The sequence below is a fragment of the Lontra canadensis genome, unplaced genomic scaffold (assembly GCF_010015895.1).
Source record: "Lontra canadensis isolate GAN:19392208 unplaced genomic scaffold, GSC_riverotter_1.0 scaffold34, whole genome shotgun sequence".
Taxonomy (NCBI): Eukaryota; Metazoa; Chordata; class Mammalia; order Carnivora; family Mustelidae; genus Lontra; species Lontra canadensis.
Genome location: NW_022631028.1, coordinates 10,997,641 through 11,015,555, shown reverse-complemented (window position 1 = coordinate 11,015,555; position 17,915 = coordinate 10,997,641). Strand labels below are relative to the sequence as shown.

General features: G+C 36.3%; 1 protein-coding gene across 1 annotated transcript in view; it reads left to right on the top strand.

The window, feature by feature from the left end:
* CNTN3 (contactin 3) overlaps window positions 1–17,915 on the top strand; it is a 337,742-nt gene that overhangs the window by 266,313 nt on the left and 53,514 nt on the right. Inside the window, exons 12-13 of the mRNA XM_032867417.1 lie at window positions 3,186–3,313; window positions 6,022–6,197. Coding sequence (XP_032723308.1) covers window positions 3,186–3,313; window positions 6,022–6,197 — 304 coding nt within the window. The remainder of the gene's footprint in view (window positions 1–3,185; window positions 3,314–6,021; window positions 6,198–17,915) is intronic.

Here is a 17,915-nt window from a genome sequence, read left to right as displayed (position 1 = left end):
GCCTTACCAATAGCTTGGTCAATTAATACATATTTTGTATGTTGTATGTATTATAGACAAATTATTATAATATTTTAGATAAAAGAAAGTTTTGTTAAGAAAATCATAAGAAAGAGAAAATACATTTGTAATACCGTATTTAAAAAATCATGCAGTTCAAACCCTTGTTTCGTGGGTCAACCTTATGCATAAACATGTGCGTATGTATAGATATATTTATATATGGTACATAAATAGGCATATATATGTGTATATGTAGATACACATATATGTGCATAATAGTCTGCACACATTCTGAACTTATTTTCCTATAATTTTTAAAGTCCTCAGTGCCGGGGGTGCCTGGGTGGCTCAGTGGGTTAAAGCCTCTGCCTTCGGCTCAGTTCATGATCCCAGGGTCCTGGGATCAAGCCCCACATTAGGCTCTCTGCTCAGTGGGGAGCCTGCTTCTTCCTCTCTCTCTCTCCCTGCCTCCCTCTCTGCCTACTTGTGATCTCTGTCTGTCAAATAAATAAAAAAATAAAAAATAAATTAAAAAAATTTTTAAAAATCCTCAGTGCCGTGCAACCTGTCTTGAGTGCTAATCCCTGTTCTTCTGTAGTGACTCTCTAGAGACATACAATCTTTTGTTCATTCAGCAAGCATCAATTTTGAATATTTACTCTGTCAGGAATGGTTCAAGGCTCTAGAAATCTAGTGGTGCGTAAATCTGACACTCTCAAGACACCCTCTCTACCTCTGGAGAGCTTACGGTCTCTGAGCTTACTAGAAGAGAAAATTAGTCAAATAAGCACACAAATGTGTAATGGGCCAGTTGTCAAATGTTATAAAGCAGGCACAGAAGTTGTATCATCATTTACAGGAATACCTCATCTGACCCGTGGTTCAGGGAAGTGGCCAAAATCTGAAGGTTAAGTGCACATTAACCAGACATAGGGAACAGTGTTCACAAAGGCACCAGGGCAAGAAGAAGCATTTGAAAGAAAGTATGTGTGAGTGGGGAAAATCGAACAAGGGGTAGAATCACGAGGCTTCAGGAAATTAGAGAGAGGTGGGGTCCTAATGAGAAAATACATCACAGCCTTAGGCTGTAATCATTCTTCTCCTGTCGGTGGTGTGATGCCAGAGAAGCCTTCTAAGCTGGGATTGGGGTAATGGCGGAATTATATGATCAGACTTCCATTTCTTTCAGGTTACTCCTCGTGTTTCTCAAAATAGTCTCCATATGTGGAGTGTTTGGTTTGCATGTGTCCCTCTGCAGAGTCTCCTCTTTCCACTGTTACTACACACTATCTAAGGAAATCTTTGTTCTCTGAGAAGCTAAGGTATAGAGATTTTTCTTTGATGACCTCTTTGAGAAAAGAGATCAATCAGCGGGTATTTCATACCCATCGAAGTGGTCAAGGTTCCATGAGGGGAATCAGATATTACACCTTTTTCACAGTTACCTGGGAAAGTTCTTGGAATTTGTAACCCTTGTACTTTGCCCCTCAAATTAAAACAAAATGTTCTGTGTGCCCTGATTAGCTTTCTAGGCCATTGTTCTCAAGCCCTTTTGTTTGTCACATATTGCATGGAGCACTGGGTGTGGTGCATAAACAATGAATCTTGGAACATAAAAAAAAATAAAATAAAAGCACCTTTTGATTAAGACAAAAAAAAAAAAATAACATGAGCAACAAACATTCATGGATAATCTACCTGGGATGATGAGCAGGTCCTGTGTGTTGGCTCTAATTACACCACTTTCTCACTCCAGAAAATGGAAGTAGGATTTGAGTGAAAGTGAATTACAGGTCATCAAAGGACTATGTATGTATAGGTGATATAAAATACATTAAAAATAAAGATGTGTAATATAAAATATGTATCTTGTACATTTTTTATATATAAACTCAGACAAATCACACTTTTGATACTCATCTCCAAATCTTACATCAAGCAGGATAATACTTAGAAATTGAGTTGAGATCGTCCATTATAGTCTGATGCCCTTGGTGTCCTCCCTGTCTGTTGTAGAGCCTAAAAGTTGGAAACACTTATTAATCATGACTTACATATGTCATGCTGATGCTGGGGTTGGAAATCTTTTAAAGAAGTTGACCTTGTCTTTGGATAGATTTGACACTCACATATCAAAGATATGAATCATACAAGATAAAAGGCATCCTAAGTGTTAAATGTATGGTATGAGTAGTAAAGATTTTAGGAATTCAAGAAAAGGGGAAATAATTATGGGTAGACAAGATGGGCCATTAAGATTTGTGGATCTGACTAATGATAGGTAAACCCTTTCTCATTCTTTCTCATTTCAAATGATACCTCTTCTAAGAGGCATTTCTGAGGCACCCTATCATGAAAACACTCCTTATAGTTATTACTCTTTATTATATCACCCTGTTTGTTTCTTTCAGAGTACTTCTCAAATATCTGAACTTGGTTATTTATTGTCTGTGTTGCTCAGTAGACTGTTAATTCCATGAAGGTGAAGATTTTCTATTTTGTTCACACTATAATCCCAGAGAGTCTCATAATGCCTAGCACATGTGAGACACTCATTTGTATCTCCTTAATTAATTAGTTAGGTACAAAAGCTTTAAGTACCGTAAGCATATGCTCAGCAACTCTAATGTAAGGTTCATTTGTACTGCCAATTCTTTGCAATAGCTCACAAGTGGCCATGAAGGTGTTATTTTGTAAAATTTGAATTTATATTGGGTCAAATGTGATTCTCCCAAGTTCGTTATGAAAGGAAAGAGAGTTTCTCAATTCTCATATACTGTTTCAAAGTTAAGGGAATTCATGACATGTCTATTTTCTTTTTTCTCCAAGCTGATAAGGTTAGCCCATCATGAACAATCTACCACACCATATATTTTTAGAAGGCATTTCACACTTATTTGATAAAGACATCCCTGAAAGTAGGTATAATGTTAAATAATGGTGTTAAGTAATGCTGCATAAAAATGTCAAGAAAAGTTCAAATTGGTAGAGCATCTTCTCTTACTCAGCTGTGTGTGTATGTATGTAAATTTTATTTTAGCAGTCTTTATTCCCAAAGAGGCTAAAGACTGGTTTATCTAGCCATAGAAATCCTAGTTTAAGGTGATAGTTCTACTTGAAAATTGTTATTTAGGAAAAATGACTATTATATATTTATTTGTCTAATTTGGTTTTTTCTTTAGAATTTCTTTTTTAAAAGATGGAGGACTTAAAATAGCCAATGTGACTAAAGCTGATGTTGGAACTTACACCTGCATAGCAGAAAACCAATTTGGAAAAGCAAATGGCACAACACACTTGGTTGTTACGGGTAGGTACATTTCTTAAAGATTACCTTATGTAGAGATGAACACTGCGGTATGTTATAAAGATCAAGGGAAAGGAACAGATTTTTTACAATATGCAGTGCACTTTGAAGGTATAGAACCTGTTTCCACTGTTATTTTTAACAGGTGGAAGTCAAGAGAACAACTCTTAATATTTCTTCACATACCACAGTGTGCACCAGGGAACACATTAGTTATATGCTGGTATGATGGGCAGAAGAATTGCAAATAGCATATGCTGATGGTGAAATTTTATGGTATTCTATTATGTCAGATCTTTTAAATGCAGTCTTTCACAATATCATTGATATTTTCTGGAGACGTTTAAGTCCATGGAATAATCTTTGCCATCAGTGAGAGTCACAGAGAATTGTGGATATATGTTGTTTATTTATTCATTCAAGAAAAAAAAATGAATACCTACTCTGTGTCAGGTGCTTAGCCTATGTTGGCAAAAAATGGCGAAGATGCTACCCTTATGAATCTTACCTTCTACCAGAGATAGAAAGAAAACATGTGGTAGGAATAAAAGACAAGAAATTATTAGAAGGAAAAAATTGCAAACAATTGAGAAAATAAGGAATAGTGTATGGTAGAGGTAAGCTGGGACAGAAGCACCATGACTAGAGTGGACCTGGTGAGAAAGAGAGGTTTCAACAAAGTTTTTGTGGACATGGAGAAATTAACTTATAGATTCCTTGGGGACAGTCAGGGAGGAGCTCTGTGGATCTTGTTAGGACTTTAGCTTTTAGTTAAGTGAGAAGTGGAGGCTGGTGCAAATCAATAGAGGAGTGGCATGATGTGAAGATTTAGTCTAGCTGCTCTGATGACAACACACTGTGGGGAATCGAGAGTAGAAATGGAAGAAATCTCGGAAGACCATGGCTGCAAACCAAGCTGGAGATGGTAATGACCATCTCCAGGGAAAGTAGCAGCAGAGGAATTGATGGGAAAGGATCAGATTCTGTAAATGCTCTGCTTATAGAGTCAATAAGAGTTGATGATGAATTGAATGTGAAGCCCAAGAAAAAGGAGAAAAGGATGGTTGTAGGGCATCTGGCGAATAACAGAAAGAATGACAGTTAAAACAACTGAGATGGGAAGGTTGCACAAATTTGGGAAAAGGTAGACCAGAAGTTCAGTTTGGATGAGTTAAGTATGAAATGTTCATTAGGCCCTATTTGTGTAAAGCAGTTACCACAGTGTTCTGGCATTAGCAATAAATCCAACCTTTCAGTGGGTTAAAATAGCAAAGACTTTTTTGCTTATATAGCAAGTCCATGGTGGGTCAGCTATATTGTCTTCATTCAGATATAAAGGGTCCCAGTGCGTCCACTATCAGGCACATTGTCCATCACAGTGGAAGAGAAGAAACACATCAGATGGTCTCTTAGTTCTTCCAGGCTTCTGCCTGTCAGTGCCACCCATAACTCCATCTTATATTTCTTCGGCCAAGCATTAGCATTTGATTATGCCTGAATTCAAAAGTGTTGATAATTTAATCCTACTGTATGTGTTTAAGGAAATTGTGGTGAACAGTAATATCATAACACCCAACCAAGTATGTTTCCCAGAGAGGAATTTGGTTATATGAATCTGGGTTTGGGGAGAGAGAGATGAAGGATGAAGTTGCACATTTGGGAGTTGTTAGCATATAGGTATATACTTGAAAAACAAAGAATGACTAAAATCACTGAGGGAGTGAGTGAAGATAAAGAATGAGGAAAAACCAAGGACTGAGCTTGATGCAGTCTAACATTATGAGATTTAGAAAGAAAAGAAGGACCAGATAAGGAATGACTGGCACGGATGGTTCTAGAAGACAAAGAGAGTTTGGTGTCCCAGAAATCAAGCAAAGAAAGTGAACTGACAGAAAGACAATGATCAAGGGTAGTAAATGCTGCTGAGAGGTCAATTAAGTAAGATGAGATTGGAAAATGTGCCATTGGTTTGCAGCGGGGTGATTACTGGGAACCTTGACAAAAACCAATGGCTTGCGAGGAGCCAGAGGCTAACTGGAGTGGATTAAAGAGGGAATTTACTAGAGGAATTGTAGACAACATGCGTAAATGATTCTTTCGAAGACTCTTGCTGCAACATGGAGTCAACAAATGAGGAGCAATGATGGAAAAATGGGGTCACAGGAATTTTAATTCACAATAGATGGGAGGACTGTTACAAGGATAGGGAAAAGAAAATGTACATGGGGATCCTAGGGAGGGGGGCAGCACATTAATTAACATTTTAACTTAGCATCCCTCTCATAATACCTGTTCTATATGTCTTTTGTGTGGTCTTTCAAACATTTGGGTCTATTTAAATTTTGGTAGCAATGCATTTTTGAGTCATTAAAAGTCAATGAGAATTCAGTGGTTTCTATTTCTAACCTCATATTTCACAAAACAATAAAACTACATTAATATTGATTTTGTAGTAATATTCCAACTCTTGTTTACAGGTGACTTTAATTTTTAACTGATAAATTCTATAAATTCAAATATCCTAATTCTTTTTAACAAGAATTTGTGGATCCGATGATATACATTACAGATCTGCATAAAAATTCTCTATTAATCTTGAAAACTTTTATTCATGTACCCTAAATGTTAGATTAACCATCAGCTTCTGAAAATGATTTCATCAAAATAAAAATGCTAATGTTTTACTCAAAACTTTCTTCTTTCTTTAATAGAACCAACGAGAATTATTTTGGCACCGTCCAACATGGATGTCTCCGTAGGCGAAAGTGTCATTTTGCCCTGCCAAGTGCAGCATGACCCCCTGTTAGACATCATGTTCACTTGGTATTTCAATGGGGCCCTCACTGATTTCAAGAAAGATGGATCTCACTTTGAAAAAGTCGGTGGGGTAAGTTGTGCCACTTTCCTCCTGCTATTTATATCACTGGTGGCTCTGACACATTGTCCCTAAAAAAAATATCTAGCCCATATATGATGCTCGAGAAATGTTTGTTCTATGAGTAAATCTGCATTCCCAATTCTATTGTGATCTAATTTTATTACTGGCATTCCCAGAAAGTGAGCACAGTTATTTCAGCCTATAAATTATAATTTTAATTAAAATCAATGTTTGTTTTATTTCTGTCAAATACATAATTATACATATGACCATGATAATTTTGTCATTACTACTCTATGGGAGGCAAAGTTTTCATATACAGGTGTCGGTTTTCAACATGACATATTTATTATGAGGTTGAAACAAGTCACATTTGCTAAGTACTCCTTTGTGTCAAGCCAAGAGCTTTATCCACGTTAATCCTCAGCATCGCTCTGGGCATTAGCAGTGAGAGTTTTCATTTTACAGATGCACAGACTATGGATTTGAAAACTGTATTGACTTGCTCAGGGTCCCTGAGCTGGTTAGTGTGGACACTAGATTCAAGCCTAAATCTTTATGCGCTCAAAATACAAATGTTTTCTGATGCCCCATTCAGCCTCCTCATTTGTGATGGTTCAGTGTGAGGAAGAATTACAGAGTTCAAGGAAGAACCTTCACTTTGAAGAGAACCATTAAGAAATGACTCAGTGTTGGTGAGCCACACAGCCTGACAGGAGACCCCCCAGCTGGTCACATAACTGTGAATCCAGAACCACAAGGCCAGTTGCCCTTGAAAACCTGTTTTCACTGACTTCAGAATAGCTTCATTCTGTGTAGCTAAGATGTCAGTGGTGTAGAGTAGAGATCAAGGTGTGTCCTTTGAATGAAAAAAATAAAAACAACAAAAGATGGCCTGATGGACACCTCAGTTGTATTCATTTGACAAAGATTTCATGTTAAATGTATGTACACACAGGTATATCAACCTACTAGGATCATGGGCAACTTAAAAGGATAATGTTATGACTTCAGTTGTGTGCCCCGCCAGAAAAAAGATTTGTTCAAGTCCTAAAGCCTAATTGTAAAATAATAGAATATGTTGATTTCTGCTCCTGGGTCCTGCCACAGAGCTCCTAAAACCCTTGGAATTTCCTGGGTGATAGGAGTGCTTTTCTTCTAATAAGGTGTCTCTCTGTGGGCTTTGAAACAGCTTGAGGATGAAGGCTGGTTCTTCTGCAGAAGAACCATGAGTAGAAGCTTAGAAGTTTTAGCTCTATCACTCATTCTCTGAGAAGAGGAGAGGAGCTAGAGATTGAATTCATAAGTGATTGGACCTGTGTGATGAAGCGTCCATCAAAATCCTAAAAGCATGGGGTTTCGTAAGTTGGCAAACACATCTACATGCTGGGAGGGTGGCACACCCCTTCCTAGTACCTCTTCATCTGGGTGTTAATCTTCCTCCTTTATTATATCCTTTATAGTTAACTGGTGCATGTAAGTAAGTGTTTCCCTGAATTTTGTGAGCCGTGCTAGCAAACGATTGAACCTAAGCAGTGGGTCATGGGATCCCCGGTTTACAGCCAGTTGGTCAAAGGTGCAGGTAACAGTCTGAGCCTTGTAATTGGTATCTAAAGTGGGGGAGGGGATCCTCTGGGACTAAGCTCTTCTTCACTCATGGGAACTGAGTTCAGGCAGATAGTTTCAGAACTGAATTATAGGACATTCAACTTGTGTCAGAGGGTTCCTTGGTGTGGAGAACACACAAGACATCTGGTATCAGAAGTCTTGTAGTGTGTTCTGAGTGTAAGTATGGTAGCTGACAGGAAAGGAGATACAGAATTTTTTTTAGTTACACCACTAGCTCACAGGGTGACCTTATTTGAAATCAGGGTTATTGAAGATACACTTAAGTTACAGTGACATCAGAATGGAGTAGAATGGGGCCTAATCCAATAAGACTGATGTCCTTATAAGAGAGAGAGATTTGATGAAGGGGATAAAGGGATACAAGCTTGGAATAGTAAAATGAATCATAGGATAAAAAATACAGTGTGGGAAATATGGTTGATAACATTGTAATAACTTGCTATGGTGACAGAAGCGAACTACACTTACCACAGTGAGCATTTTGTAATGTATGTAATTGGAGGGTCACTAGGCAGTACACCTGAAACTAATATAATACTGTTTATGAACTATTCCTCAATAAGAAACACTTCAAAGAGGGACATTTTGACAAAAGCATACAGAGAGTACACTATGAAAAGACACGACACGGAGGGAAGGTGGCAATGTGAAGACGCAGGCAGAAATCAAAGCTATGCTTCTGTAGGCCAGGGAATGTCTACAGCTTCCAGAAGTTGGAAGAGGCAAGGAAGGATCCTCTCCTAGAGATTTTGGAGAGGAGCTTGACTTCAGACTTCTGGCCTCTAGAACCACCAGGGGATGAAATTCTGTTGTTTAAAGCCACTCAGTTTGTGTTACTTTGGTACAGCAGACCTAGTAACTAAAACAGATGCTCTCTTAGAAGGAAGAAAAAAAAAAAAGAAAGAAAGAAAAAAGGCAGAGATGTTTCCATACCTAGCACAGTAAAGTTCAATTTCATTGTCATTTCTTTTTTCTATCATCTGGCTTACTTCATTTTAGAAGTTTTAGTTTCCCTAATTATTCTGATTCAAAGCTTTCGAGAACTTCACCAATTGCTACAACCTATTAATATTTCTTTCACGATTATTTTAAATGACCTTTTTTAAAAAAGTCACAGATTTCTTCTATTGCAGTAGGAAAAGGCATATGCCAGTATTCTCAGCCAACTCTACTCCATACCCAGGATTTGTCATTTGCCTTTCTTGGGGGAAGGTAAAGGAAGAGAGAAAAGACTAGAAAGTTACCTTCATAAAGTCCCCTTACCAAGTCTGGAAAAGGCTTCTCTTGTACCCCAGCTCTTGTCATAACCTTAATTCTTAGATAAAGAATCTTATTTGAAACATTAGTTACGGGGCACCTCGGTGGCCCAGTGGGTTAAAGCCTCTACCTTCTGCTCAGGTCATGATCCCAAGGTCCTGGGATCGATCCCACTTCAGGCTCTCTGCTCAGTGGGGAGCCTGCTTCCTCCTCTCTCTGCCTGCCTCTCTGCCTACTTGTGATGTCTGTTGTCAAATAAATAAATAAAACCTTTTTTTTTTTTTTCCTAAAAAAAGGAACATTGGTTACCTTTGCTGTCTAGTAGAGATAATTGTGCTTATGCTTTATCTGCTGGATCTTAAATTGTTGCTGGTGTTTTATCCAATGCAGTGTCCTCCATCTTAACTAATGCTAAAGAAATACATAATGAGAGACTAGAAACCCAAAGAAGTTTGATGTAAATATTCATCAAACATTCTTTTTATTCAGAGTTTATTTATTTATTTATGTCATCTCTACACCCAATGTGGGGCTCAAACTCACAACCCCAAGTTGAAGGTCATATCCTCTTCTGACTGAGCCAGCCAGGTGCCGCTCAGGAAACCTCCTTAAAGAAGGGCTCACTTTATCCTGAGCTAGATTACCTCTTTCTGTAAGAGGAGCTTGGAGTAAGGAATATTTGAGCTTTTTGTGTAATTTACTTGCTCCTGCCTTATGTATAGGTCCTATATAAAGTAGAAAGTCATCTTTTCACCGGAGTCAGGCATCTAAAACATGACATTTCATAAATTAATTCCATCACCTGTTCTTTCTCTAGCATGCTAGCTCATGGCCTGTGAATTTTTTTTTCTGACTTGTGCCATTAGTAACTCAATATTCTCTCATCAGTATAAAACAGGAAGCCATACATGATGACATTTCCCTTAAGCACGGGCAATTAAGCAAATTAGTTTTCCGTCGCATGGGAAGGGAATCACACAACAAGTCTTGTTCTCTGATTCTATATTCATTGCAGGATTCACATTAATACCTAGAAAAGCCTGCTTCTAGATATTTATGTTCCTAGATATATCCCTAGTTTCAAAAGCAGCAAAATGTGAGTCAGAAAGTTGCCAATACTTGTGGATAATAAGAACCCTATTTTTATTTTTTTTAAGATTTTATTTATTTATTTGACTGAGAGACAGTGAGAGAGGGAGAGGGAGCACAAGCAGGGGGAGTGGGAGAGGGAGAAGCAGGCTTCCTGCCAAGCAGGGAGTCTGATGTGGTGCTCAATCCCAGAACCCCAGGATCATGACCTGAGCTGAAGGCAGACGCTTAATGGCTAAGCCACCCAGGCGCCCCAAGAACCCTATTTTTAAGGGGGGTGGGGTAATTTAGAATTGGGAAATCTGGCTTAGAGATTTAAGTGATTCAACCAATTGTCACTGGGACTATATAAGAGGGTATTATTGGACCATACATTGAGTATTCAATACTTATTCATTTATTGTAAAAAACAAACAAACAAAAAACAAAAAAAAAACCACCAACTTTTGGGAAAAGTCTACAAGCTCAAAAAACTCTAACAGTTTAGATCAGACCCACTATGTATGTTTGAACATATGCCTGTCACAGGTTTCTGCACAGTTATACATTGAGAAAAGCTTGTCAAACCAAGTGACTCAAGCAAATTGTCCTATCACAGGGGAGGTATGGGTCCAGAGTCAAGCTTCAGCATGGGCCCATGGGACAAATCAAAGTTGTACAAAGAAACCAGCAGTGAAAGAACTCCAGTTTGCCACTGTTTGCCACACAAATCTCAGTTTCAGGCATGTTGTAGGGTAACTGAAAAAACAGGGATTGTGTTCAGATATATATATATGACTTCTAGATTCTGATGCTACTGTATGGTGCCATGGGTGAGTCACTTAACTTTGCTTCCCTCATTTTTTGGTCTCTTTCACATCAGTTTTTAGTATTTGGCATGTTCCCTCTGACCATGAGAATTTGCACACATTGGTCTCTTCTGGAATACTTTTATTTCTCCATTTCACTATTTCTACATACATTTTATACACACACACACACACACATACATATTATTTATATATGTAAGTAGGAATGCATATATTCATATGTATACACTTTAATCTTTTATTTCACATAAATGTAGTTATAAGAAGAGACATAGGCTTGGGTGCCTTAGTGGCTTAGTCAGTGAAGCGTCGGCTCTTAATTGGCTCAGATCACAACCCTGATCTCAGGGTTGTGAAGTCAAGCTGCATGTCAGGCTCTGTGCTGGGCGTGGAGTCCGCTTGAGATTCCCTCTCTCCTGATCCCTCTGCCTCTCTCCCCCACTGAAAGGAAAAAAAAAAAAAAAAGAAGAGACATAAGCTCATCAATATATATACAGTTGCATTCTCTTATACTCATATATTTGACCAACAGAATTCCACTGCATGGACCCAGTGCAAATATAAAAAAATAGAGAGAGAGAATGGAGAGAGATTCCATCAGTCACCCAGTAAAACATCTTTCTCTACTTTTAAGTATACCTTAGCTTCCAATAACAGTATAAGAGAGATAATAGCCCACAGTTCAAGAAAAACAAAAGAACATCACTAGCTGGGACCTACGTGGCTGGGGTCTAGCAGTTTAAATATAATTTTTAGAACATTCAAGGACAATTGTGACTGGCCTAACAAGCTACCTTTTGGACTCAGACATATTTTATGGTGGGGGCTCACTATAAATAGAAATGTTCGAACCGAAACTTACGAAGAGGTCACTGTATAATTCTAATGGATGTTTAAATGGATATACTTTGATAAACTTGATGTGGTGCAGGTGTTTAGAAATGAAAAATGTATAGAGCCAAGCTGTACGGCTTTACAAACATTTTGTGGAATTGGATCTATGATGAATTAGAATGTGTGTGGATAACAGTCACTGGAAGCAATAAGAGGTTTAGCAGTGACTGGTTCAGAGCTGACTGCCATTCATTTGAGTGGCTGGCTTCAGGATGATTTATCTCCCACAGCCCAGGCTCACTCTTGTTACGGCAGCTACTCGTGAGCCTCGGGACTTGATGCATTTCCCAGCTCGTGGTGGTAGGAAAGAATATCTTTACAAATAATCCTTTGTGTGTAATAACACAGTTGTGGTCACTTTAACTTGATTTGTTTCATAGAATTATCAGGGTATGAGGACTAAAAGTTTGAAAATAACAGTTATTTTATAATACAAAAAAAAGACATTTAAAAAAGGTTATATATGCATTTTATTTATTTATTCATTCATTCATTTATTTTAGAGGGGTGGGAGGTGCAGAGAGAGAGAGAATCTCAACCAGCTCCTCACCCAGTCCGGAGCCCAATTCAGGGCTTGATCCCACAACCCAGAGATCATGACCTGAACCGAAATCAACAGTCAGATCTTTGACCAACTTAGCCACCCAGGTGCCCTATATGTGCATTTTATATACAGATCTGAGACAAAGCACTCGTTCCAAACACTAGTTGTGGCTATACTCTGAGTTTTTAAACATCTCCTACTTGGAGAGTCTTATAAATTTTTTATGTTGCCCAAATTCAAAACATTACCTGACTTGGAATGATCACGAAGAGGATATATTCAGGAAGAAGTCTATAAAAGTGGTGATTAAACCAGAGAAATTACTATTATTCATCTTGAACACTTCCCTTTTTCCATAAGCATTGTAGAATACTTGTTTTCTCAACCTTAAGCAGCTTTGTGGAAAGAGCTGGACTTCAGGGAAGTGCACAAAACAGTTGAAGTTGAGTTTATTTCCCTAACTCATCATTTGCTCAACCAGGCATACAGAGTCTCTGTTTCTTCTTAAAGTGTGATTGGCACCCCAGGGTTGTATTCATGAAGTGAAATGTTTATTGAGATGAATGGTCCAAACCTACCTTTAGTGGAGACTTGGTAAGGTTTAAATTTATAAGAAGACGGGCAGAAGTCAAACCAAGTAATATGTACCTTGAACTAAAGACCATAAAGATATCAGAGTTAAAACAAAAACCAAGGCTATGAATAAAAGGATGTACGTGAAAAGATACGCAAATATTTATTAGTCAAATGCAACAAAAAAGAGAGAATAACAAGTGTTATTTTGTAAAAAGATCATAATAATTCAAGGCAAATCTCAAGAGTAAAAAGGGTAAGTATCTTTTGAAAAAGTTTGCTCTGTCATGAAGATACAATAATCATATACTATAATGCTCAAAATAATATACCATTAAAATATATCAAGTCAAAAGCAAAGAGAAAAATGAGAAACAAAATTGGTATATAGTTCCAAGAGCTCTTCTTTTAAGTGCCAACAGATCAATTTGCCAAAATTAGAAAAAAACAATTTTGATGCTCTATTATAATGGGAGAAGCAAATACATATAAAAATTTTCCATACAAATAGAAAATAATGCATTCCTTTTCATTCTTTTCACACCCTCATAAAACTTAGAAAAGAAAAATAGCAGAACTGTTATATATAAAGGAGATGGAAGTACAAACTGGATAATGTCAAAAAGCAATGGATAATCTCTAGAATGTATCAGTGAAGCATAATGATAAAACTAAAATTAGAAATGAGAAAAAGAATAACAGATAATAAATATTTTGAAATGGCATTCCATGTTGAACTCATATATATTTAATGGAATTCAGTTAAATGGAACATTTCTGGTAAAATAGAAGTAATCAAAACTAATATGATTTAGGAAACCTAAGTAGATCCACTAAGTATGCAAACATGTAAATCAATAGCCACCAACTTCACCCTCCCCCACCAAAAAAGGTTATTAGGGACAGATCATTTTACTGGTTTTTTTTTCAAGTTTTCAGGAACCAGATAAATATTTTGTTATATAAACTATTTGACAACATAAAAAGTTCAAAAATCTTTTCAATTTATTTTTTTGGATCTAACATATTCCTAAGAAAATCTAGCAAGATAGCAAATAATTGGTAGATATAAATTCATCTCATGAATATAGTATGAAAGCCTAAATGACACTTTGTCAAATGAGATTGAGCATTATATTAAAATAATGATAATGACCCTTTGAAAACTACATGGGGATGTTCTGGCCAATGTGCCTGCATCATATCAATAGATCTAATAAAATAGACCGCAGTATTCTCAATGGGTATTTAAAAGACATTCAATAAAATTAATGACCTATTGTAGAAACAGAAAATGCTTCCTCTACATCCCAAAAATGTCTTTAAAGGGAAATGCCAGGAATACTTTTATTTAAATCAGCAATAGAAAGGAAACATACAAATGCCATTACTTTAAAAACATTTGGAAATGTTTGGACAAACAGTGAGGTATAAACAAGAATAAATGACTTAACTCTGAAAATAAGGAAGCATAGTTAGCATAATTTGAGGACAGAATGATATTTGAGCTACTCAAGATCCAATAGTATCAACTCTAAGTTTTTAAATAGTGAGAGTTCAGTCAACTGCTTAGATACAAGTTAAATTTATAAAAAAAAAAAAAAGATAGCTTTTTTATGTACCAACAGTAATAGAAAAGAAAGTATAGTAGAACAAAAAAACTCCCTGAAAAGATAAAATATATGTTAATTTGTATTAGGATGCAAGACCTAAATAAAGCTTTAATACTTTGTTAATATGAATGAGTAGGTGGGTGGATGGATGGATGGATGGATGGATAGATGGTTGGATAAGAAGAAAGAAAAAGAATCACAAAATGTTGGTGCTCCTGGATGAAATAAAACAGCTGTGTATTTTGAGGCTTTTAATTTTTCTTAGATTTTTCCATGGTTTTAAAATAACCAACAATCTGATTCCAGTTTAAATAATTCTGACAGTATAAGAGTAAGAAACAAACCATAAGTGACTCTTAATCTTACAAAACAAACTGAGGGTTGCTGGGGGGAGGGGGGTTGGGAGAGGGGGGTGGGGTTATGGACATTGGGGTGGGTATGTGCTATGGTGAGTGCTGTGAAATGTGTAAACCTGGCGATTCACAGACCTGTACCCCTGGGGATAAAAATATATTATATGTTTAGAAAAAAATAAAATTAATAAAAAAAAAGAGTAAGAAATAGGTAAGAAAAAGAATAGTTAATAGTATTTTGAAAGAAGAATAGTGAAACCTTGTCAATAATTTCAGAGTTTTCTGGGGATATTTGCTCAGGCAAGGAACTGCTGGATTTGATAAGAATTATCTGTATTCATCATTAAAAAATCTGAATTTAGAATTACAACTTTAAAACCTATTTCATTCTCTTAGGAACTGTTGATCTTTATCTCTCTTTGCCTGAGTTTCTCATCTGTAAAACTGAGGTGATAACAGTATCTTATTTTGATAAATATGTGTGTGTGTGTGTATCTTTTATATATCTATATGTATCCTTTTTATTGCTGTCTGTCTATCTGTATAAAGCACTTAGAACAACAGGTTAGTTCTTGTTATTACTGTTACTACTACGAACAGTAATGATAGCTTTGTCTCTAAATTGTCCTCCATGAAAGATACAGCAATTTATGTTCCTATCAGCAGAATATGAGGGTTCTTGTTACCCCAAATCCTTTCCCATACCTGTTTCTCTTCATTTTTATAAAAGTTTTTTTTGCGAAACAGATGGTTGAAAAGTGATATCTCATTATCACCAACTTCTCATTTCTCAGATCAGTAGTGAGCTTGAGAAACTCTCTGTTCATTTATTAACATTTTAGATATCACAGAAATATTTAGAATTATAACTGACTCCCCCAAATCAAGACATTTGGGAGTTTACTACTTACTCTTGTGAAATGGAAGATTACCTCTGCAGGAAAAAGAGAGAAAAAATTACCTTTTTATTTCTAGATAGAAAAATTGAAAAAAACCTACTTGGATTATTATGTACAAGAATATTCAAAAACATTTTAAAAGATTTTATTTATTGATTTCAGAAAGAGAGAAAGCAAGCATGAGCAGGGGGAGGGGCAGAGAGAGAAGCAAACTTCCCGCCGACCAGGGAACCTGACCCAGGGCTCAATCCCAGGACCCTGGGATCATGACCTGAGCCAAAGGCAGAGGCTTAACCAACTGAGCCACCTAGGTGCCCCCCAAAATACCTTTCTTTTTATCTGACAATAGGGAATGACTTTCAGAAGTTAAAAAAACAAAACACAGGCAGCTCAAAGACAACCATTAAGCCAAAAAGATGTATTTTATTCTTGTCAGAGACAAAGCAGTCAAATTGACATTTGTGTGTATCAGATTTTCATCTCATCTATGTCATGTGTCCATTAAACAGTGTTTTCCTGAGGTCACAGCAGAAAATTGTTCCCATAGACATAAACTCACAGTATGTACTGTCATTTCCTATTTTAGGATATGATATAGGCTTATTTCATAAATTGCAAATCTGTATCCTTTATTCATTTCTCTTGTTGGAATTCAGAACTTTGTCCAACAGATTTGCAGTAGGTCCTTATGTATTCAAGTTATTGATTATATCTTAGTTTATGCACTGGGAATATCTTCTTTCAGTATGTCACTTTTCTGCTGTTTATCATTCATAAAAGTTTTCAGTTTCACAGAGTCAAAAAACCAATATTATTTTCCTATGAGTTTTCATAAACTTTTCCTGGATTTCCCACAAACTGTGAGAATTTGAGGAGAGATATGGAGAAGACTTTGGAATGACTGTTCTTTGGATAGTATGTTGGAAAAAAAAAATGGGGATGTGTCATGGGGAGTAAAACTTTGGAGGAGATGCAGATATTTAAAGAAAACTTTGGAAAGATTTTGCTGTGAATTTCATCTTGTACACCCACAGTTTTAAATAAAATTGCATTACTCCGCTTGGGAGATGACTTTTTCCCCTGGGGAAAGGGCATCAGTTGTTGTCTTAGTGCATAATGGGATTCCACTCTTGATTCCACCCCTCCTGTTAGTAAGTCTTGAGTTCAGTAGTGTCAGTCCTCCAATTTAGTGCTTCTCCTTCAATTTTGAATTGGTTATTCTGGGTCTTCTGTCTTTTCATGTAAACTTTAGATTCACTTTATCAGTATTCATACACTAATTTGCTGGGATTTTTAATTGAAATTGTGTTCTATACATCAATTGGGGGAAAAACTGACGTTCACAATATTGAATGTTCCTATCCATGAACATAGAATATCTCTACATTTATTTAGTTTTTTTGATATCTTTCATCAGAATTTTATAGTTTTCCTCATACAGTTCTTATATCTATTTTGTTAGATTTATACTTAAATATTTCATTTTTTGAATGCTGTACAAATGGTAATGTGTTTCAATTTCAAAATCACTGTTCATTTCTGTTATATAGGAGAAAAGTTGACTTTTGTATATTAACCTTGTATTGTGCAACATTGCTATAATTGCTTATTTCCAAGCATTGTGTTTTATTGATTCTTTCAGATTTTCTACATAGATAATCATATCATCTGAGAAAAAAGATGGTTTTATTTCTTTCTTTCCAATCTGTATACCATTTATTTATTTATTTACTTATTTTTTGTCTATTGAATTACTAGGATTTCTAGTAGTGTTAAAGAGTGGTGATGAAGGGGAACATCCTGGTCTTGCTCTTGATGTTAGCAGGAAATCTTTAAGGTTCTCACCACTAATTATGTTAATTATAGGTATTTTGTAGATGTTCTCTATCAAGATGAGGAATTTCCCCCATTCTTTGTTTGCTGAGAGTTCTCATGATGAATAGGATTTCCTTCCTTTCTTTCTTCCTTTTTTCCTCTTTCCTTTTCTTTCTTTCTTTCTTTCTTTCTTTCTTTCTCTTTCTCTTTCTTTCTTTCTTTCTTTCTTTCTTTCTTTCTTTCTTTCTTTCT